The sequence below is a fragment of the Poecilia reticulata genome, linkage group LG5 (genome assembly GCF_000633615.1).
Source record: "Poecilia reticulata strain Guanapo linkage group LG5, Guppy_female_1.0+MT, whole genome shotgun sequence".
Classification (NCBI taxonomy): domain Eukaryota; kingdom Metazoa; phylum Chordata; class Actinopteri; order Cyprinodontiformes; family Poeciliidae; genus Poecilia; species Poecilia reticulata.
Genome location: NC_024335.1, coordinates 5827448 through 5851470, shown reverse-complemented (window position 1 = coordinate 5851470; position 24023 = coordinate 5827448). Strand labels below are relative to the sequence as shown.

The following is a 24023-nucleotide window of genomic DNA, read 5'->3' as shown; positions in this document are numbered from 1 at the left end:
ATGTGGTGTAAAATAACAGAGATGTGGTGTAAAGTAACCACAGAGATTTGGTGTAAAATAAATTAGACACACATCTGTATTTAGAAACTGAAACAAGTAATTAAGTCTATGAATTATGTGGTCAGTTGAACCATAAACCTATAAAATAAAGGATCATCTCTGCCTGGTTATGATTTATAAGGAGCAAAATATTCAACGCAAAAGAGAAGTTAGTTTGTAAATGTATAAGAACATATTTATCTGTTTTGTTTTTTTGTGTGTGTTTGTACTTTTTCTTGTTACCATTGTCTGATCCTTGTTTACTCTGTACAGGCCTGTAGTATTTACTTCTTTATTTTTAATTTGTGATTATTGGATTCTTTATGGTAAAGTAATGTTAATGTTTTACATTTTTATCTTATGTTGATTTATGCAAATACAAACCCATATTTCAGCTAAGATCTAAATACTGTGAACCTGCTGACTCCATGTCCATGTAGATGATCTTTTATCCTCTTACTGATGTTTATTGTGAATTTATGACTTTAGTAGATAATTTCAGACATTCAAGAATTTCCAAAAGGAGAAAAATCAAACTTATAGCTATAAAAATTTATTTACAACACTTGGTCAAATATTTGAAGTAACATTAAATTAGAAATCAGATACAGGTGCACTTCAGTAGATGTGTTAGGTCATTGTTCTCCAGCAGACAGTCTTTGCTCATTTCGATGCTGAACTCGTGAGATGCAGCATGTTTTCGTCTCTGCCGTTCCCTTGAGAAGTTGCTCCATCTCTGGTGAATTCTCATTGTTGCTTTGACATCATGGGTGGTTTCACCGGGACTCTCCCTGAGGTGGATGATGAACTCTAAACCTTCAGAGTTTGATGTATTTCAATCGGTACAGATGGTTCTGTCACTTTTAGCATCACATTTTTCACCAGTATCTGGATGGTTTGGTTTGGTTTTGACTCTGTTCTCATCGCGCGCTCGTCCATTGAGAATATATATGAATTAAGTTTTACTTCGGTTTTACCTCTCGGTCAGGCTTTCAAAATGTCAGACTCCAACATCACAGCTGCACCGATCACTTAAACAGTCACGCTTTAAGTACAGTATAAGCCCATTTTCTGCAGCCTGAGGTGGTGGATCAAATAATTTTGGTTTCCAGCTTCATAAACGGTATTTTTCTGAGGCTGACAGATGTTTAGTCTCTGCTGCAGATTCAAAACAGAAACAGGGCGCAGTGCCACGTTGTTCCTCCATGGTTTACATGGACCTTACTCCTCTGTTGATTTATCCACTCGGTGTGGCTTTGTGTCATTTCTAAGGTCTCTGGTAACATAGCAAACGTTTTCACATTTTATTGATAATGACAGTAAAACTGGTGAAATGCAGTGTTTTGATTTTATGAGCAAACAAGATTCTAAACAAAAGGCTAAACGTGTTGCTGGTGTTTAGATGTTCCTGTCTGCAGATTTTGATCCTCCATCTATTCGGTTTTTTCATGTTGGCTCCAGATTCTGTGGGAGGCTGCAGCAGCTATGAACCAAACAGATTCGCTGCTGCAGCCTCCCATTTATCTCGCTCTTCTTTCTGTAACAGACACACAAGGATCTGGATGGGAGAACGCTCAACAATTTGTTTTGAGGGTTTTCCATCCTGATATTTGTGCCTTAATTCAACCAAGCAGTAAATTGATTTGTTTATTTAAATAAACTTATACATCACAAAGTCAGGAAAGCTCCAAGTTCAACATGGAATTAGGGCTGAAGCAACTGATCAGATTAATCGTGTTACTTAAATAATCGGCAACTAATTTAGCAATTGATTAATTGTTAACTGGAGTATAGAAAGGCCATAAAAGATCAACACACTCAGAGCAGTAATTAAACCAAAACATAAGTACATTTTGCATTTAAGACAAACGGCAACAAGAAACTTGGAGCTTTTTTTAAGTCAGTGATTCCATTAAGGAAAAATGACTAGTTATAAGTAAAGAAATCTGTAAAAGGAACTGGTCATTTTTCATCAGTTTTGTCGAATTACTGACTTAAAACAAGCTTCTATTTCTTGCTGAAATAGAAATAATGTTTTGAATTATTTCTAGTGTACTAAGATACTGGACCACAAATACTTCAATTTTTATTGTGATTTGCATTGAATTGGTACAGGTAAGCCCAAAGGTATTATTTAAATTTAAACTTTTATTCACCAAATAACTAATTAGATAAGCAAAGAGAGCTAACAACAAAAAAGAACAAAGAAAAATATTAAAGTCGATACAAAGACAAGCAACAAAAATTAAATCGTGCTAATGTACCAAGATACTTACAGTAGAAACGGGTCCAAAAATACCTGGTAAAACTTTGTTTTTACAGTTTATTGTGTTTCATAAGCTTCTCTTTTATTGTGATTTTAATGGAATCTGTACAGTTAAATCCCCAAATTATGTTTCTTTTTTTTCATGCACCAATTAGCACAAAACATTACAGATTATCAAACGGAGGTATTGATCTACAAAATTACCAATTAGAAATGACACTTTTTGTAGTTTGGCAGTTGTTTGTATTCAGATGATTCACTTCTGTTTCTTTTTATTGAGGCTAGACACAAAATGGTTTCTGTAGGGATTTATTACTCATTGGAGAAGGTGAATCTTTACAGCCGAATAGATCGACCTTTGGCCTTTTCCAGTTTCAGTGGCCAGTTTTTTTCAGTTTTTATCATTAAGTGGACATTTATATCTGAAGTGAGACTACTTTCTGAGTTACATGTAAACTAGAGATGTGCCAATCAGGTTTTTTCCTGCCGATTCCGATCACCCATGAGGGCCGATCACCGATACCGATCACATAATTATTTTTCTTTTTTTAATCATAAACACTACCGGTTACATTATGTGGAAAAAGGAACCATGAATTCACCTTAATTTAGACAAAAACTTGTTTTTAATAACTTTTTCCAAGAAGAAAACTAAACAAAACAGGCATTCTGCAAATTATACTGCTATCGGTTATACTATCTTTAACAGACCAGACTGATAACATATGAAGGCTCTGAAGAGGCTAAATAATGCAAAGAGCCAAAATAAAACCTCTCAGCATTGCCAAAAAAATTCAAGTATAAAACTTAGCATTCAAAGGCAAATACAGGATCCATTACAATAAACAACCCAGAGTTACTGAATGAAAACTTCCTGATAGCATGGCGGCTAGCTGATTACTGCTAGTTCTGAGTGGCTGTTTCTGACTGAGCAGAGTAATTATGCAGAACAGGGAGGAGATCGATTATTTTTTTTAGAGATTATCAGTCTCATGTTAGGACAGCGAAAGTTTTAATACGTATGTAAAATTAATTTTTTAGGTTAGATGCTGCAGCTTTAAGCAGAGGTTTGGTGTGAGAGTCACTACCAGGTGGAGCAGAAGCGGCGCTCTGTCTGTGAAATATTACTACCTGTATCGCGTAGCAGCGGTTCAACAACGAGAGCAGAACCAGCGTCTTACATCGCAGCTCGAAGACTTAAATAATTTTGCGGGTTTAGCTTTCTGACCGTCATGCTAATCCGGGTGAGTGTTTGTAGCTGTGCGCTGCTTTACCTGCTATCTGATCCTCCATATGTCTTTTACTGCAGTGAACCTCGATGTAGCCAAACTCCTCAAGTATGACATTGTTTTTATGTCGTATTAGCTTCGTTGTGTTGATGCATTTTGACGTGCTTCAATTTTCCGCCGCAACACGCAAACTTCCCCATTCACTCAGTGCCTTATAGTTCCACATCGCTTAGGATTTGTTGCTGCGCGTTTGCGCAGTGTGAAGGAAAGAGGAGACCAGCTGCACAGGCAGGCTGAGAAATGAGAAGCAGGTGATCGGTATCGGCAACAAGAGCCAATGATCAGCGATCACCAATCATACACTTTTTCACGGAAATTTACCGATTATGATCGGTGGCCGATCGATCGGCACACCTCTAATGTAAACTATTCTTTATGAGTGAAATGGAGGTTTGGTGAGACGAAGCTCTTCACTGTATTAGATAATGAAATATCCTTGTTCGTGCTCTTTGTGCTCCTCTAGTGGCACGTCCTTGGCAGTCTGCCTAATCTGCACATAATAAATGTTTGAATCAATTACACCTATCTGCAGCTAGCTCTTCTGCTCTGACCTCAGTTGTAATGTAAACCCAGAGGTGATTAGTTTGTGTAAGCTGTTTCTCAACGGATCCTTGTACAAAATGGATTTAGACTGCATGAATTTAGATGAATGCACAGTTTCTGTTCATCGATTTTCAGCACATTTATCATCAAGAGAAATGCACATGAAGCAGAAATCACCAAGGTCTGCATTCCTGCCTGAACAGATTTAGAAATGTCTGCAAATGTCTGAGTTTAACAGAGAATGTTCAAACCGCAGAAACAAATTGAGGAAGTAAATGTTTATCGTAGATGTTGAGGGGAGCGGGTTCGCCAAAGGAGAGTTTGGGTTTCTTCCAAAGAAGGTGTGTGTAGGAGCAATGGGAACGGGAAAGGACTGGTGGAGCAAGTCTCCTACAAGCAGGGAGTAAATCATGTTGAAGAAAAAAACCTTTTCTGACTCTGCAGGAAGGAGGCGAGCATGTTTTTTTATCAGCAATAAAACAGAAGTAAATAAACTGATTGAAACAAATTAAGCTCTGCAGAAATGATTGGGGGAGAATTCATGCCAAAACTGGGCTGTTTATCTTCTGCCAAACACAACTGTGCTTCTGTGTAGGACTGCTGCAGGTTGAACAGGAACAAAACGTTTTACTCCCAAGCCGAAGGAATTCAGACCTGAACATACTGTAGTCGTTAACTACGCATGAACTGAAATTTCCTCCTCACTCAAGCACTCAGAAATACGTTTTTTAACAGTAACAACAAAGTTTTCTTCACTGAGCATCCTCTTCTGAGCTCAGATCATTCGTTTCTTTTTTAAATTACTCACATTTTTCATATTTTTAGACTTCCATTTGGGTTTGTACTGTTTTTAAAAACAACACAACACTTAAAAAAATACCTAGTCAGTTTTTAGGCAATAAGTTATTGTTTTTTTGGTGTCTGGAAAGTGACCCGTTTCACAAACCTCCTGATTATAACGTCACAAACCAGCAGGCACTATCCGTCGCCTAGCAACCCCAGGCAAAGCCTAACCCGTTACCTAGCAACCCCAGCAGAGATCCAGCATTGTTAAGTCAGCTGGTTTTACTGCTGCATGCTCTGTTCAATGGCTACTGGAAAAGATACATATTTTGTTGTTGACTTAACATCCAGAAACCACTTCATGCATTCTTGTTGACTGTGCTGGAGGCTCCACTTCTGCTTTTCAAACATGAACAGATTTTGTTTGCAGCCATTTTTATGTGCTTGACACCTGTGCTTAAGGTCTTTTGTAACATTACTATAAATTATTGCTCTGACTAACAGATAAAAATAGCCAAGTAGAATCGAAGCTGAATCTTATAACTCTCCAGAAACCAAACGGCGACGTACACAGTTGTTTTAAAGTTAATTTGGTTATTTATTTACCCATTTGAGCAGGGCTGTAACAGGTTCATCAGTCACTGGCCTGCAGCTTCAGAGTGACGTTTCACTGGAGGAATCGGGCCATGAATTTATTTATGAAGCTTGTATCATTTCGACATTCTGCACTGAAGGTTCAACACGTCTAAGAATGTCAGATCATCGACGCTCTGAATATCTGTTGTTTTTCTGGCTCTTTTGTATTTCCTTGTAGCTCTGATGCCAGCAGGTTCTGCTCTGAGTGTGTTCTGCCTCCACACTGAACCCATCACTGCTCCAGTCACTCCTCAGCTTATAGTGCAATTGAACAATACAGACACCAAAAATAAACCTGTGGCTGATGTTAAAAAGACCCACTAATCGCTGCATCCCACAGATGTAGCCCTGCTCTCTCGGGCTTGAAACGCTGCAGGAAACTACAGAAGGAACTGTGTTTATTCCAGAAGGTTCTGAGTTTTGCTTCATGGTATTTTCCAGAAATGTATTTGAAACATTTAAGCTGTACTTTGAGTCACACTAATCTACAGTCGTGCTCTTGTCTTTTTTTAAGAAAGAAGAGTGTTTTCCCTCTGCAGCTCTTTCAAACAACCCTTTTGTCTTCAGCTTTTTTCTTATTGTGTTGTAGTTAATTTTAATTTTAATAAACTATAACCGAGGCCCAGATTTAGCTCTTGGGCTTTTTGCATCTTGGAGCATAGCATGTCTGACCTTGAGGTTTTGTGGAGCATAAAAACTTCATTAAATGTTTTCCACTTGTGAATAACTTTCACCGCTGCAGAGTGATGAACCTCAAGTTGATTGGAAATTGTCTATAAGTCTTCCCAGATTGTTGGGCAGCAGAAATTGCTTCTATAAGGTCATTGCTGATGTGTTTTCTTTTTTTGTATTACATTAACAAATGCATGAAAATTGCAGGAGCTCCTGCTTTTATAGAGATGATCCCCAAAAACTTACTCAAGTAAGAGTAGCTCTATTTTAGCATATTTTTACTCAAAGTAAAAAGTAGTCATCTAAGAAGTTACTGAAGGAAGAGTGAAAAACTATTCTATGAAAATTCAACTTAAGTACAGAGTAATCGATCATAACATTTGATTTAATGGTTTAAAATGATGTAATCAAGCTGAAAAAATTTTAATTATGTGCAACTTCTGGTATTTTCAAGACAGAAATTTAAAAATGCAAATAAATAAGTTAAAAGTATTCTTTATTCAGGCAGAAGAAAGACTTTATTTACAGTGTGTGATAGAAATGGGTGTAATACTTCCAGTTACAGTTTCTAGTGTTTATTTTCACTTTTAAACGTCACATTAGAACAACAAAGCTTGTGTACAAACTAGAGGTCTCACTTCGACACAAACTGTGTGTTTTTTTGTCTACAACAAAGCTTTTGTACAAACTAGAGGTCTCACTTCAACACAAACTGTGTTTTTGTCTTTAGGCCATATTTGGAGAAAACATGTCTGTTCTTCATTCAGTGAATGAGACAGAAATTTCTGTTCTTCATTCAGTGAATGAGACAGAAATTTACTCAAGTAAAGATTAAAAGTACTCTTTAGTAAATCTATTCTGTTTTTTCTTTTTCCAAAATGTTACTTAAGTAAATGAAACTGAGTAGATGTAACTAGTTACTTCCCACCTCTTTAATGGATTGTTAATGAAATCCTTTAATGACCAGAAAATCCTATGAAAGCAGAAAAATAAACTTTGTTTTTCAACAAGCAGTTTTTACATTTTGCTGTCATCTTTAATTAATCAATAATGAGCGTTTTTATCACTAATAATTTTTGAACCTGGAAAAGACCAGGTGGTTTTATTATATCCTGTTTTTGTTGACTATTTTCTGAACCACAGGAGGAAATTACATTATTCAGTTTAAGAAAATTTACAACCTTACATTGACCCATTTGCTAAACATACTGAAATTCAAAGCTAATGCTTTGGGAAATTTAGAAATTTTCCAGGCGGCTGCTCCAGAAATAAATGTGTTTGGAGGGAAAGAATCATGTTAAGGGATCATTTATTTAAAATCTCTGGATTATCCATTTGCTTGTTGTGCAGAGAGTAAAGGTCAGAGACTCGCCAGTCGCTGCGTCTTCAATACTTTAGCGCATTAGCTTCGTATTACTGAGACAGGCTCTCATTAAAATGACGCCCCTGATACAATCACTGCTGATTTATGTACATATCTAACGTATTCTCTGCCCAGCTTTCTTATTCTGGCATGTCAAGGCTTCATCATTTCCTGCATGATGGGTTTAATCAGGAGCTGAAGCACGCCGCTGTCTTCTGAAGAATAAATCAGCTGATTTGTTTCCAATCCTCTGAAAAATTAGGATATCCCATTAAATATCCTGTTTTTCAGTACAAAATACATTTAAAAATAAAATTTTTAAATGATAAAATGCTTGCGAGTTAGTTTTGTCTTATGTGTCAAGATATTTTCAGTAGAAAGAAAAACCTGGTAATAATTTTCTTTTTGCAGTGATTTTGATTGCACTGAAAATCAGACAGATGTTGCGTGTGTTTTTTTTTCCAGATGAACTTAAGCAATAAGGAATTTGGTAATGAAATCATTTAGTTCAGCAGCAATTACAGAGAAAATGTCAGCTCAATTTCCCTCAAGGAGGCTGACACTTTGAGCCATCAGTGCAGCGACACACCTAAGTGTGTGTTTAATTTTACGCTTAGCCTCTGAGCTGTTAAAATATGCATTTATGGCTTCATTCTGGGAAATAACTATTAGAAATGGAGGCAGTGAAGAATTTTTTAACATTTCAGAAGAGCTGTTGTCAGGAAACTTTCTTGTACTTTGTTGTTTCTGTATCTCTCCTAAACACATGTCCAACTCTTTGTTATTTAGCGGTAAGCATTGGGCTGATATAAATCCTACCTACATGTAAATATTTACTGCGTAAAAAATAGTGTGGGAAAATTCGGCATTAAATGCCGGTGCTTTGATGTTCCTCTCAGTCAGTTTGATAGAAAGCTTCACCAGTTTCATGCTGGAGCTTTACCTCGATTACAAAACATCCCATCCGGTTTGCAGAGATAGTGCATCACAGGCATGTAGTTAGGAGAACAAAGCCACGTCTTACCGACAAAAAAACCCAAAACAGCTTTGGCTGGTGTGGCGTTCACAACATAGAGGAGTTTGAAAGCATTGCCTTTGAACTGCATCACTTCTTCTTATTCTCACAGTAGTTTGCTGGAGTTTTGGCCCATTTCTCCTGAAGAACTGGAGCAACTGGGTCAGGCGGACGGGCCGCCTCACCTCACTGTGGAAAAGAATGAACCATCTGTTTGGGTTTTCATCTCTAAATATATTATAAATATAGATGAATGCATGAAACACTTAGAAATGCCTTTTATTTATTTAACTGGGATAAAACAACTTCGGATCAAAAATGTATTTTACAAGAACAGAAACACAAAATCTTACCAAGTATTTTAGTTCACTTTAAATATGACAAAACTAACATGTAAGTCAATTTTCAGCAAGATGTACGAGCTTGTTTTATGTAAACATTTAATATTTATGAAAAAGTATGAGTTTAACTGACAGATTTTCATGAATAACATGTTAAAATGTTTTAAGTGAAATAATCTGCTGATGTAACTTGTACTTTTTTTCTAAATTACTTGATTAAAATCATTTCCTATATCTTCCTGAAAAGTTACTTTTAAGTTAGTTTTGTCTTATTTCAAATCTACTTGGTAAGATTTTATGTTTTTGTAGTGCTGACAACAATGCAGTTAATACATTTAGTAACAAAAATCACTAGAGTTCAATATCAACATTATTAAATAAAACCAGCTCTCCAAAAGTCAATTTAAACAGAGACATATAGTTTATTTATGCTAACTCGATGGTAAAACGCTTGAAGGAATAAAATTAGAGCAGCTTTTCAAATGAAATTCATCCTGAAGCAGAATTAACTTAGAAATGCTCATTTTAACAGTTCAAACACCAAATATGCTTTAACATATAAAGTGGAAACCATTGTAGTGCTAATGCAGAGGCTAACATCTACTGCCTTACTTATTTCTGCTCTTGGGTGATCAGCCAATCAGCGCCAAGGAAAATAAATGCTACTATTTGATTGGCTGCTTTGCGAACACAAACTAATAGGATGTCAGGTAGTATTAAAGCTATTTTAGCTTCTAAAGCTGCTTTTGTGTGTGTGTATGTATGTGTGTGTATATATATATATATATATATATATATATATACCAATCCTCAACAAAAAAAACAATTTTCAAATGATTTTCTGCAAATAATTTGTACGTTCCATGAAAACATGTATGAAAATGTAAATCTGCAAATACTGAACTGCAAATAGGTGGTGTTTTGGATACAGCTCTGGAAAAAAATTTAAGAGCCCACTGCACTGAATCCCATTGAAAACCTCCAGGTTATTCCACCAAATACTGATTTCTGAACTCTTTCTGAGTTAAAATATTAGTATTGTTGTTTATAAATGAATATGAACTTCTTTGCATTATTTGAGGTCTGAAAGCTCTGCATCTTTTTTGTTATTTTGACCATTTGTTATTTTCTGCAAATAAATACTAAATTTTTGCATGTAATTTCAGCGACATGTTGTCAGTAGTTCATATAATAAAAGAACAATGTTCATTTTACTCAAACATATAGCTATAAAAGGTAAAATCAGACAAACTGATCATTCTAAGGGGTCTCTTAGTTTTTCCCAGAGCTGCATATTTACCTTAAATATATTTTGTTGTCAGTATTTTTGTATTTTAGGAAGGATCTGTTCAGACATTCATAAAAAGGAGATATGCAACTTTAGTTTTGTTAATAGACATTAAAATAAGTAAATCTGCTCCTTTGCAGAGTTTGTGTAATTTTCCACCCTCTGTTTGCGCTCCATAAGTGCAGATGTAGTACTTTGACATCAGAACGGGCTCCAGCCTGGTGAAGCAGAACGGTGGAGTCTGTTATTCACTGAATGAGGAAAAGTTTTAACTTGTGTCACCTTGTAAACTCAGTTATTGGTTGTTTTTGTTTTCATATGGCATTAATGACTCCTGCACTGAGATGTTGTTTGTTTTCTTCGATGAAAGTCGAAGCTGTTTGACCAGAGAGATCGACGCTCCTGCAGGAGACACAGAACCCGTTTTTAACAGCTACGCTTATTTTTTTCTGTCTGGGCAGTCAAATATGTGGTGGCAGTTGGGATAATCAATACCTGTTTTACAAGGAAGTGCTCATAATATCATCGTTCGCTGTAATACTTACGATAAAGGATGTTTTCATGCACTTCTAAAAGCTAAAATGTGCTTTTCTAAGAACGGATAAGGTCAATTTGATCCGTTTTATTCGCCGCAAGGATAACACTCTGAAATTATCAAAAGCTTTAAAAAAAGGAAGGTTGAAAGGTTAGTTTTAAAGGCAGGTAAATGTTTTTCCTCAATATAGAGAGGTTCATAAAATGAGAGAAAGCTTGATATTTTAAAAACTGTGACCTGGACACTTTTAGCAGAACCCTGTCAATAGATGCGTTACCCTCTGAAAAGTCTGCAGTCCTGCGTTATGCATTGCGTGTGACCTCATTATCCAGCTTCCAGTGCCTGTACCTACAAGCTCGGAGGAAAGAAACAGGCAGAACCAGCAGCTCTGGGTTGTACATGACTGGAATCAGTAGGGGGACTCTCCATAATTACACAGATTTGTAATTGTCAGTAAGTCCGAGATGGAAAACTGACAGCGGCGTTCATCACAGCTCCTCAGGGCAAAACAGCAGTCTGCTGTCGCTGCACAGGATTTAATCTGCTTTTTACATCCAGTTGTGGTTCAGTTCTCAAACCACAGACAGTTATCCCGATGCTGTACGTAATAATGTGTGTTATTGACTGAAATGTTGCTTGGCTGGTGAAGAACGGAGTTTCTTTATTATTGGAAAACTAGCAGGAACATCAGGTTATGGAGTTCATGCAGAAGAATAGAGCAAGAAACAAACAAAATCCCTAAATACTGAGGCAGAGATGGAAAATAAAACGAGGAGCGACGGAGCAGCTTTGGCTCAAGGAGGAAAACTGAGGGAGGAGACCAACAACACCGAGGAGCTGAACTGAGACTCAAAAAGAAACGCTGATCAAAATCAAGATTCACAATAAAAAAAACAGAAACTAAGAAACTGAACACTAATTTGGCAACAACTTCCTGACAACAATGTACACAAATAAGTTTAATATGGCAGGAAATTTAGAATATAAATGAACAGGGAAATGATCAAAACCTAAATCCCCAAGGATCACGGTTGATTGTGTTTTGATGCACAGATGAAGATTATTTTATAATTTCTTCACTTTATGTCGGATTCAGAACAACAAATACACTACAGCACATTTTCTTTCTTTTTTATGTATTTTAGTCCACAATGCTAAAACAAACCTGAGCTAGTCTAAACTGAAAATGCTGGAAATCGGTCAGGGAACTCCACATTGGTGCATCTTATAATCTGAGATTATTGCAGTGTTGGGTTTGTTGACAGATGTCTGTTTTTATTTAAAGGTGATCTACAATGCCTCCTTGAACATATTAGAGATTTTCTTTTGTTTCGTTCTGTGTATTTTTTTAAGGCTCTGTCACTTTAAATCCAAAGAAGACCGAAAGTGCCGGAGATCTTTTTTGGGTTGCTAGGTGACCGGCTTGGCTTGGCTGGGGTTGCTAGGTAACGGCGTAATGTGACTTAACAATCGGGAGATCTGTTTTCATTTTCTGTTTTCTAGACGCCAAAAAACATTAACTTATTGCCAAAAAGTATTTGTCTTTTATGAATTTTTAGCGCTCGGGTTGTTTTTAGAAGCAGTTGAGACAATGAGGAAGAATAAAAACATGTAAGAAGTGAATTTTGTATTATAGGTCCTGTTTACAAATGTCAAATAGTGATTATATCTCCTCTTATATGAACAAACCAGCTTAAATAAACCAAAGAAGAGTTTAGTTTTAGGTTGCTGTCATTTGAAATGCATAACACTACATCTAAAATTGAAATAGCTTTTTTTACATTTCATTTTACATATTTCTCCATAAATGTATTTTTTAGAGCAGCAGATTTCTTAGTCCTTTCTTTGTTACTTAGTCAGGTCATCTTTGTGAACAGGACTGTCTCCAAAGTTACGAATGAAACGCCCTAATAGACCCAGTTAAGATCACGTTAGTTTTCACCCTCTAGTCAGCCATAAACTCATTTATAAAAATATCATTTTTTATTTTGGTTTTGCTAATAAAAAGGAACAACTTTAAGCGTCTCATTCCAATATTCCAGCCCAATGCACACGAGGCATCTTTGATCCTTCATGTATATAAATAGAACCACTTTAATCCCTCATAGCATTCACAGCAGACTAGTTCAGCTCTTTGACCACCAATCAACACTTTTCCAACTCTCACTTCACCTTCCCTGCTTTCTCTGAGCTCTAATCATGAGCTTACGGCCTCAATAAGCTCTCAGCTGTGTGTGTGTGTGCGTGCATCTTGACAGGGCTGCAAAGCAAGAAGGAAAAAGGTTACCTGTTCCTGACCGGCCCTAATGAGAGGCTTAAATCTGGTGTTCATTGAATCGGCCGGCGCTCAGATGGAAGATGAGTGGCTCTCTCTTTTCATGCGGGAGACTCTGAGAGCTCCCTGGTCTCAGGGCGCCGCCACTCTGAGCTGGGATCAGCCAGCATGCTGCCTCTGCTGTTTACATGATCTGCCTCTGATCAAATAAGACCGCCAGCAGATGACGGCTCTTATCTTTGGGCCGCCTGCTGTCAGCATGCGACAAAGGAACCGCTCTGCCCTAACCAAAATGAGTTGTAAAGGCCGTGATTTGTTTTTCTGTTTTTGTGATGATACTTGATTTACTTTACGTTTTCTGGAATACAGACAAATACAACGGATCTGTGTGAAACTACTTCACATTCTCCCAAACTTTAGTTTTACTGTTCATCAAGGAGAGCCGGCAGGCTCACGGTAAATTTGGTGGATGAATCTGAACAATGTGGCCACTCTGGAGGAGCTGTAGAGATTCACGGCTCAAGTGGGACAATCTGTTGTGTATGCTGCAGTTCTGACCTTAAGAGAAGAGTGAAAAGGTTGTGAAACTGTTTGAATCATCCAAAATAATTCACCTTGTGTGTTTTTGTTTGCGTGAATTCTCCTTCCTTTTGTTTATGCAACATGTTGACTTATTTAAACCCTGTTTCATGTTAGATTTTAGCTTTAAAAGTTCATGTAGAATGCTGGTTTTACTGCAAAAACACAAAATTTTTGTCGAGTTTCTAGTACAAATATTTTAGTAAACTTGAAATAAGACAAAACTACTTTACAAATAGCTTCTCAGCAAGATATAGGAGTTGGTTTTAGGGCAATAATCCCTTAATATTTATGAAAAAGTATTCATTTCTCTGGCAGATTATTTCATTTATAATGATGTTAAAACAAAATAATATATCTTGCTGAAATTTTACCTGTTAGTGCACAAGAAATGAGACAAAACTAAGATATTTCCAGTAAAAACTCGACCACAAACATTTTGGTAATATTTGGTGTTTTTGCAGTGAAACCAGCATTCTACATTAACTTTTAATACTATTATCTAAAATAAATAATTCAATTTGTTGCACAAAAAAAAGGAAAGAGAAGTTACACAAAACCAAAAAAAAAATACACATGGTGAATTATTTTGGACGATTCAAATGCTGTAATTTATTTAAAGTGCACTCAGATATTTGTACTCAAAATTATACCAAAACCTTCTTGGTAAGCTCGTGTGTTTTTGCAGTGTGTGGGTTTAGCTGAAAGTCATAGATAACAATGGATAAACATCGTGAAATTTACGTTTTCGGCTCCCAAACTTGAGCCAACACTGATGAAACGGTGAGAGAACGAAACCTTTTTGAAATGACAAAAAGACAATCCTCACCGTTTTTATTTTGCTCTCTCGTTTGATCTTTAATGGCCAGGGCGACAGATTCCAAAATTACACGGACGGCTAAAACCGCCTCCAAAACGTCCTGAATGATCAAAGGTGTTGCCGGCTCGGCCCGAGGCGAAGGCATGCCAGAGCCCTGCAGCTAAACAGAGGAATAAGTGGATCAGAACCAGGAGAAGGACGTGAAAGATTGTTCTTTCTGGGACGTAACTCTGTTAGTCGCAGCCTGGTGGGCTCTCCACAGTGACAGAGAGCGATGGACTGCCCCTGCGCCTCTTATCGGAGCTGCTGCAGCGTCTGGCTGCAGAGACCTTCTCTCATTTTCACATGCAGACACTTTTGCATTTCTGCTTCCTCAGTGATCAGCTCCGTGCAGCTCCCTATGGAGGTTTCCACTCTTGTTTCTGCTAAATTTCCTCTTAATTTGATCAAATATGACAAAGGGCGACGCTGTGTTGTACTCACTGCATGCGAGTAGTTCATTGTGCGTTGTTTAAGGTTCATAAATCTCCATTCTTTAGATCCCATTAATCTCTGAAATGATGTTTTCCGGATTGCACATGTGTTCAGTCACATTTCCAGAATTCCTGAATTCATCATTTCAGGTTTTTCCTCCAAAAGCTGAATGTTTTGGTTGACTGCCTTTTTTCATTTTTCTTTCCCCTTATAAAAAGCGTGCATTCTCCTGGAACAGACCTTCCACCTCCCGTTCCCAATATAAATCATTATGACACTGTTGCTGGTATGGGTTTCCTTTATTGGTCGTTGTTTTTTTTGTCGTTTCTGTGCTCTGGCTGCACGAGCTTGTCAGCCTGCACCAGCGGATGAGATCACTCTTTATTCCAGAGTGTCGTCTCCTTAGTTTCCTGCTCCTGATTGCTTGCCGGTGTTTTCCCTTGCTGATTGGGAGGCATAGCACACAAGACGGGCAGAAAACACAGCATGAAGCAGTCACATACTGCGAAAACACAAAACATTAACAACTATTTCTGGTCCAGTTTCTACTGGAAATATCGTAGTTTTGTCTTATTTGTACCAACTTACGTAACGTTTCAGCAAAATATAGGAGGTTCTTCTCAGTTAATAACCCCTTAATAATTGTGAAAATGTTCTAGTTTCATTATTTCACTTGTAATAGGACACTTTCTCATATCAATCAATCAAGTTTATTTGTGTAGCACATTTCAGCTGCAAGGCAGTTCAAAGTACCTTACAGAATAAAAGCACCAGTCAACAACTGAACAGACATCACCAAAATCATCAACTGTGTTGATCGATGTTTCATTTATTATGATTCAAAAGCAACTCTAAAAATGTGGATCTTAGTCTAGATTTAAAGGAGCTCAGTGTTTGGAAGTTTGTTCCAGATTTGTGGCGCATAGAAGCTGAATGCTGCTTCTGGTTCATCATAAGTGAAACAATCTGTCAGTGGAACTTGTACTTTTTTTTATTACTATAAGAAATAATTGATTTAAAACAAGCTTCCGTTTCTTTCTGAGAAGTTACTTGTTTGTTGGTTTTGTCATATTTCAGGTGAGCTCAGATGTTTGCATTAGTAGCTGGACCAAAAACACTTTGTAAGATTCTGTGTTTTTGCAGTGATGCTGCTATTTCACTGCCATCCATCAGCATTTTCAGCCTTGGATTCGTTTTGTGATTTACGTTTTTGAAAGACTGAGTAACTCGGCCCAGATCTCCTCATTTTGGGATCAGCCGATCCTTACATGTGAAGCCGATCTTATCAATCTTGGGAAAAGTCTAGAAATCAACCACTGTCCTCTTCTGCTGTCCGGTTAGAGAGGTTTGACCTACAGACCACCAGGTGTTTGCAGGTAACAATAGTCACCCACTTTTAACCATCTCAGCGACTTTCTTGCTGTATTTAGCAACATTTCTGATAAAAAAACTTGGTCTTGACCAAAATTTGAATCGGCAGCAGGTCATGCTTTTTAAAAGATCAGAAATATCGTCCAGAAGTCGGTGCACCCTTATCAAGCATTCAAGCATTTATTTTGGTTTTAATAAGCTTTTTTTTTTTTTTTATCTATACCAGATATACCAGTATTCTACTTTTGTCCTGTGTCTGTTTTTTGAATCTTTGCTCGTTTTGCCCCTCAGCGCTGCTGCGAGAGGAGGTGGTCCAGCTTCAGGAGGAGGTCCACCTGCTGAGGCAAATGAAGGACATGTTGAGCAAAGACCTGGAGGAGACGCAGGGCGGCTGCTCCGCCAACCTGCTGTCTGCCACCGAGCTCCGGGCCCAGCTGGGTGACAGGGAGCAGGAGCTGGACCGCGCCAAGGAGGCCTTACAAGGTCAGGAGAGTCGCCTCTTCCAACGCGCTCCTTTTGTTTCCAGCAAACACAGCTGGGTTTCAAAACAAACAGCTCCTCGGTAAAGGAGAGTCAGAATAACTGAGGCAGTTTACGGGAAATTTGTTCACTAAAGTTTGCTGGAGGATAAACTGTCCTGTTATTATTGTTTTGAGACCATTTTCAAGGAATATAGTGTAACAATGCAGGTTCACCCTCTGAAAGAGCAATAAACTTTAAAGAACCCTAAAGAACTGGAGGACATTTTAAATATCTAAAATAAATTATAACAACCAAAAACTATAAACAAGACAGGGATACAAATCAGACAAAATCATAACCAAAATAAAATGGATTATGAAGTCTCTGTTACTAAAGATGCTCCTCAGAAATATTAATAATCAGAATAGAAATTATTAAGCTCATGTTAATCATGTTGCTTTTTGTGACAGCCTTACCTAAAACTCTTCAAGTTAATAGTGGTTCAGGTAAATACCATGAGCGTTTTTCTGCTTCAAAGTTTTTATTTGACTGTTTCTCTTTTAGACGGTCGTTGTTACGCAACGTTTAACTACAATTATTTTTAATCAACAGAAATTGTTTGGTGGATTTTTTTTAATCTACACAGGATGAACAAGATGAAACTTACACTCTCAGATACATAAAAAGTCAGTTCAAAGGGCAAATATTAAACTAAAATGTATGGAAACCAATTAATTTAAGGATGAGTTAATCCAAAATGACCTAAAACAGGAAACAGTTAGTCTAATTTAATCTGTGTGGAAAATCAACCTCTGGTCTGTCAATATGAGGCTTCAGTAAAACGAAAACCCAGTGCACTGAAGTATACTGTTACTCCTTTCTTAAACATCCCTGAAGTCGTGTTAAACATCAGTTTAATGCCTCATTATAATCATAAATAATAAGACAGTATTGTGTTATGATACTTTAACCCAACCAACCAGTGTTCTTATATTTTAATATCTTCTTCATGTTGTAGTTTTACCTTCAGAACAGAAACTACCAGTGCTGTTGTTTTAAAGTCATCCATGTTTGTTTCACTTCATTAACCTTTGACACGCCTCATTAGGAATAAATGTAAATTACTGTCTGAATAATATCAAGAGTCTCTCATGTGACTCTAGTTCTGTTCAGTTTCTTTATGCTGACATCAGTTCACAACAAAAGTCATCAAATATGAACTTAATTGGATCAGAACTCGTTCATATTTTGCTCGTTCTGAGAAGTAGGTGTTGTCCTTGATGAGCAGCCAGCAGCTGCTCAGCAGAGCCAGATTTTACCGACATAAATCATACATTTTTATTCATATCGGTGAGATCACTGGATCCTTTCTTTCTTATTCTTCCCTGCACTGCAAAAACAACAAATATATTTTAGTCTAGTTTCCACTGCAAATATCTTATTGCACTTGAATTAACACAAAACTAACTTACAAGTAATTTATCAACAAAACAGCCCCTTGTTTTAAGTAAATAATCCCTTAATATCTATGAGAAAGTTCTAGTTACATTAGCAGATAAATTTACATATAACAAGACAATTTTCCCATCTTATAAATGGAATAATCTGCAAATATATAGAGAGCTCTGGAAAGAAATTAAGAGCACTGTTTATTTGATTTTACTCTTTATATTTATATGTTTAAGTAAAATGAACATTGTTCTTTTATTCTACGAACCACTGACATGTCTCTGAAGAACCAAGCAAAAATGTAATATTTAAATGAGAAATGGTCAAAATAACAAAAACGATGCAGCGCTTTCAGACCTCAAATAATGTAAGGAAAACAAGTTTATAATCATTTAGAAACAACAATACTTATGTTTTAATTCAATAATAATCATGAGGTAAAAAAAAACATTCCAGAGCTGAACTATTTTTTCATCAATATCAGTGATTAAAACAAGCTCCTATATCTTGCTGTTACTTTTATGTTAGTTTTGTCTTAATTCAAGTGCAATGAGATAAAAATGCTTAAATGTGTTGTTCACGAAGAGGAAAACAACAAAATGAGATGTTTGTGCTGGATGAGAGGAATTAAAATGAAAGTGGCTGACAGGAGCGGTGATTATCGGTGGTTTCCCTGGTTTCCTGTTCAGACCTCAGCAGGCCGCGGGTGCTGAGCTGGAAGCCCGGTAACCGTCACCGACTCCCGCAGAACAGGTTCCGGGTTCCGCGGTAACAGCGCGGTGATCTCTGGCAGCAGGAATGCAGCTGGAGTCGCACACGGCTCATGAATGAGCAGCGGCTCTCTCCTCCTCAGGAAGACACGTTTCCTCCCTCTTTGCCCACTTGTTGCTGCCGCCGAGCTGCTTCGTCTCGGTGTGGATCTGGGAAAAGACGATCAGATGTTTTCCTACTTGTTGGGAATGAGTGTCGACACGCTTTCTGAAGATGCTGCCTCCGATGAATCGGAGCGTCCAGCTGTGCCTCTTGTTTTTGTGTTGATTACCTGCTTCTTCTGGCGGATTTAAAATGAAAAAAAAAAAAGCATATTTTCATTAACAGAAGACGCAGCGCCACCCAGTGGCTTTCAGCCGCAGTTACACATCTTTATGTATGTCAGTCAAAAAGTAAAAACAGTAATAAAACTAATTATCATGTAAATTGACTTGTAATTTTACTTGATTTGCTCAAAAAGGAGCAGGTAGAAGATTAAACTCAAGCATTTAAATATCACCTTACCAGATAAACATAAATTATCCCCACATTGAATGACACTTAAACCTCACTTTTATACATTTATGCTTTTTTTTTTTTTTTTTTTTTTTTTAMAAATAAACAATAATTTTATATTAAAAAAATCTAACTTTTTTAAATTTATTCTTAAATGTAAATATAAAAATAATTTTTATATCTTCTATATCTTGCTGATAGGAAGATATAAAATAAACATTTATTTTTTATATTTATAAAAATTAAAACAAAAGCATTATTTTTTTTTTTTTATAAAAGTATTTATACATTTTTATATCAATAATATTTTTGGTGTTTGAAACCATCCTATACAACATATTTCCCAATAAGCTCCTTTTTGAACAGTTTTTTATTTATATTTGTATTTTGTTTAAGCTCATAATTTATCTCACACACTGATATCTAAAAACTCTTTTTGGTTTTTCTAATACATTGTTCTTTTATTTCCGTCTCCTCTTAGATCATAACCCTCTGTCCCATGATCTGTCATAAGCATTTTTTTAGTCTTTTGCTCAGTGTTGTGTTGCTCTGACTGTAAAGCTGTTGTGAGCGTCTCTGTCTGTGTTTGTGCTGCAGCCATGAAAGCGGACAGGAAGCGGCTAAAAGTGGAAAAATCAGAGCTGGTGAATCAGATGCAGCAGCTGTACACGACACTGGAGAGCAGAGAGGAGCAGCTGAGGGAGTTCATACGAAACTATGACCAGCACAGAAAGGTAAAAGCAGCCCGGTGTTCTGAAGTTTACAAAAAGTATTTACCGTATTGTTCGGACTATAAACAGCTACTTTTTCCCCTTTCTTTGAACCATGCGGTCTATAGCCCAATGCGGCTTTTCTGTGGATTTTTCTTCAACCGCCAGGGGGCTCTTTAGCAGGAAGTGAATCATTGGAAGTCAAAATTGGAAATCATAGAAGAAACTGCTCATTTTCAGTTAGAACAAGCACATGCTAGCAGCAGACACGACGGAGAAATTTCTTCAAACTCATATGATGCAGCTTTTAAGTTGAGGGCTATCGATCTGGCAGTACAGATTGATAACCGCTGCACGTAAACTCGGCGTGAACAAATCCATGGTTCAGCGTTGGAGACGGTGGGCTTAATGGCAGATTTATTAGGACGCAGCCCTCTGCTGCCCTCTGCTGGGTCCTTATGGAAAACCGAGAGCGGCGGAGATACCAGCGGCTTATACCCCGGTGCGGCTTATATATGTACATTTCCAGGGTTTTTTTAAAAAAAAACTTTGTGAGTGCGGCTTATAGTGAGGTGTGCTCTATAGTCTGGAAAGTACACTTCAACTTTCCGACATTTTATCCACAAACGTTGGTGATTTTATTTGACAGACCAACAGAAATATGTGTGCAAAAGTGTTCAAAATTCAGGAGATGATCCCTGATTATCATAAATAATCTGTGACAGAGAGTAACATGTTATTAGTGAGATAATCTACCAGATGAGCTAGTACTTTTCAATAAATATTGAGGAATTATTTAGTTAACGCAAGCTTCTGTACTTTGGTGAAAAGTTACTTGTAAATTAGTTTTCTCAACTGTACTAAGATATTTGCACTAGAAACCAGATGAAAACACTTGGTAATATTTTGTGTCTTTGCAGTGTGCAGCAGCTTTATTGCATTTGTAGCTCCTGCGATTAATTGAAGCAGCTCCGTCGTTAATCAGCGACTGCTCTGCGTGTGTCTCTGCAGGAGAGCGAGGATGCGGTGAAAGTCCTGGCGAAGGAGAAGGATGTTCTGGAGCGGGAGAAATGGGACCTGAGGAGGCAAACCAAAGAATCCACGGAGCAGGCCAACATGCTGCGCTCTCAGATTGACATGAAGGAGAACAGGATTAAGGAGCTGGAGGCCGAGCTCACCATGGTGAGTCATCGTGAACATTAGCAGTCGCAGAGAAAACACGCCATCAGTGAAAGATTTTCTCAGAATCCGTGAGATGTGAACGTGGCGGCGGGATGGGTTCTGTGGAGAACTTCCTCTGGTTAGCAGGAGGATGTGTGTGTGTGTGTTTGTTCTGCGGCGCGTCGGCTCCTTCGAGGTTCAGCTGCCACTCTGTGAGCCATTAATCTCTCCTCCCGTCGCGAGTCGCAGCCGCCCACAGACCCTCACATCAAGCTGCAGTGCAGATCTGATTTGTTGGCACATCGCCGCCGAATCCGTAGCTAAATATCAATCCGTCGACTCTCATTTCCTTCTCCCCCTCCGCTAGGTGCCACTGAGCATTTTCAAAGATGGAAACGTTTATAAAAAGCATGACGCTGTACTGTTTAGTTATTTGTGCATTTCATTTGATTCTTTAGCTGATTTTTATTTCATTTTCAGGACTGAAGCTGATCGTTTGAAGAGAAAATACCGCAGGTCACTGACCTGCGAAACATTCAGTCAATAAAAGTGTTCAAAGTTCACGAGATTAACCAGTTTTGACTTCAAATCATAAATAACTTGGTAAATAAATAATCTGTGACAAAATGTAACAACGAGGTGGTTTACAAAGAATTATTACCTGAATATTTAGAGCTGATCAGAAAAATGTATCACTTTTTTCTGTAGTTATCAATTTTGACGTTTCCACTGATTATTAGTGCCGCACCACAAAAATAAAAAAATAAATATGAGATTAAAGTAATAAAATGAAGAGGATAAAGTCATTTCACAATAATAAAGTCGTATAAGAATAAAGTCTTCATATTACAACTTTATTCTCCTGATATTATGATTTTAATCTCGTCATTTTGTTTTCTCTTTTTATTTTTTCTTAGTATGGTCTGTTGTATGAAGTAAACTTAAATGGTTAAATTAGTAAAAAATAAAACAGCTTTTTACTCTTATCCTTTTATTTATAGGTTTTATTCTTGTATTCAGTTCCTTGTAAACATGTAAATTCCCCTCATACTTTTTTATATTTTGCTGTGTTACAACAAACCTAAAACTTCAGATTTTATATCACAGATCAACAGAAGTTGTCAATTAATTTAAATAGTGAGAAGTAGAAGCAACATGATTTATTTTACAGATAAAAATCTAAAGAACAGTGGAATGAGCTTTAATATTCAGTCTAATTTACTTTAATACTTCTCAACAGGAAGACAAGCTACACTGTAAAAACACAAAACCTTACAAAGTATTTTTTGTTTCCACTGCAGTCATCTTAATACACTTGAAATAAGACAAAACTAACTTGCAGGAAACTTTTCAGTCAAATATGAAGCTTGTTTCAGGTCAGTAATTCTTTAATATTCCTGAAAAAATACGGGATTCACTGTCAGATTATTTCACTTGTAATAAGGGAAAAATGTCTCGTTAAAAGTAAAATAATCTGGGGTGCTGTGGTGGCACAGGGGCAAAAGCTCAACCCATGTATTGAGGCCTTAGTCCTCATGCCGGTGGTCACAGGCTCAATTCCCGGCCTGGTGACGCTTGCTGCATGTATTCCCCTTCTCTCACAACCCTCCTTCCTGTCAAACTACTTTCAAATAAAGGCCACTAGAGCCAACAAAACCTTAAAAAAAAAAGAAAAGTAAAATAATCTGCCAAAGGAAGCAGTACCTTTTCATCAATATTAAGTAATTATTGACCTAAACCAAGCTTCAGAGTCTTCCTGAAGAAATATTTATAAGTTAGTTGTGTCTTATTTTAAATGTCTTAATATAATTTCAATAGAAAATAAGATTTTGTGTTGTTGTAGATCTAAGTGAGGAAAGTTACTCCAACCTGATGGATCTTTAAACTGAAATAAACGACGACAGTTTTCTTTCTTAATTCCGAAATGTCTGATCAATATTCCTGAGACAATATTGATTATTCCCGATGCTAAAACTAATCATTTTAGAGTTTGTGGCTTTTAAATCTGAAAGTAAAACTAAATAAAAATAAATTGTGATGTTTGTGTGTCTTGGTTTTCCAGGCCAAGCAGTCTCTGGCCACGCTGACGAAAGACGTCCCCAAACGTCACTCGCTGGTGGTGCAGCCGGAGCCGCTGGTGAACGGCAGCCAGGAGTGGGTGATGCAGGCCGACCTGCCGCTCACCGCCGCCATCCGGCAGAGCCAGCAGACGCTCTACCACGGACACAACGCTGACCGGCAGGGTAAGCGCCGCGCCGCCCTGCAGCGCCGCCATCTTGCTTGGTGTTTCCGTCAGTCAGCGAACTAACAGAGGGCTTTCTGGAGGTTTCCTGAACTAACTGTGGGGAATTTCCAATGTGTGTGGATGTGTGTGTAGCTGTGGTCAGGATCAGCCCCTGCCACACTCGCCAGCCGTCTGTGATCTCCGACGCCTCAGCAGCTGACGGGGACCGCTCGTCCACACCCAGCGACATCAACTCACCTCGTCATCGGACGCACTCCCTCTGTAACGTAAGAAATGCCCCAGCAGCCCCAGTAACCGCACCTCCAAGGTTTCCTCTCTTCTCTTCCTTTCCTTTGGTTTGTCCTTCTCTGTCCTGTCAGCTTGGTGGCTTCAGTCTGACTGATCAATAAGTGGTTATTCAGTTATTTTAAAGAAATATTTTGGTTTCCAAGCTCTTTGAAT

General features: G+C 37.6%; 1 protein-coding gene across 1 annotated transcript in view; it reads left to right on the top strand.

The window, feature by feature from the left end:
* Positions 1 to 24023, top strand: part of LOC103464488 (kazrin-like) — a 162909-nt gene that overhangs the window by 137013 nt on the left and 1873 nt on the right. Inside the window, exons 7-11 of the mRNA XM_008408629.2 lie at positions 16581 to 16772; positions 20064 to 20200; positions 21188 to 21358; positions 23400 to 23580; positions 23715 to 23848. Of these exons, the coding sequence (XP_008406851.1) occupies positions 16581 to 16772; positions 20064 to 20200; positions 21188 to 21358; positions 23400 to 23580; positions 23715 to 23848 (815 nt within the window). The remainder of the gene's footprint in view (positions 1 to 16580; positions 16773 to 20063; positions 20201 to 21187; positions 21359 to 23399; positions 23581 to 23714; positions 23849 to 24023) is intronic.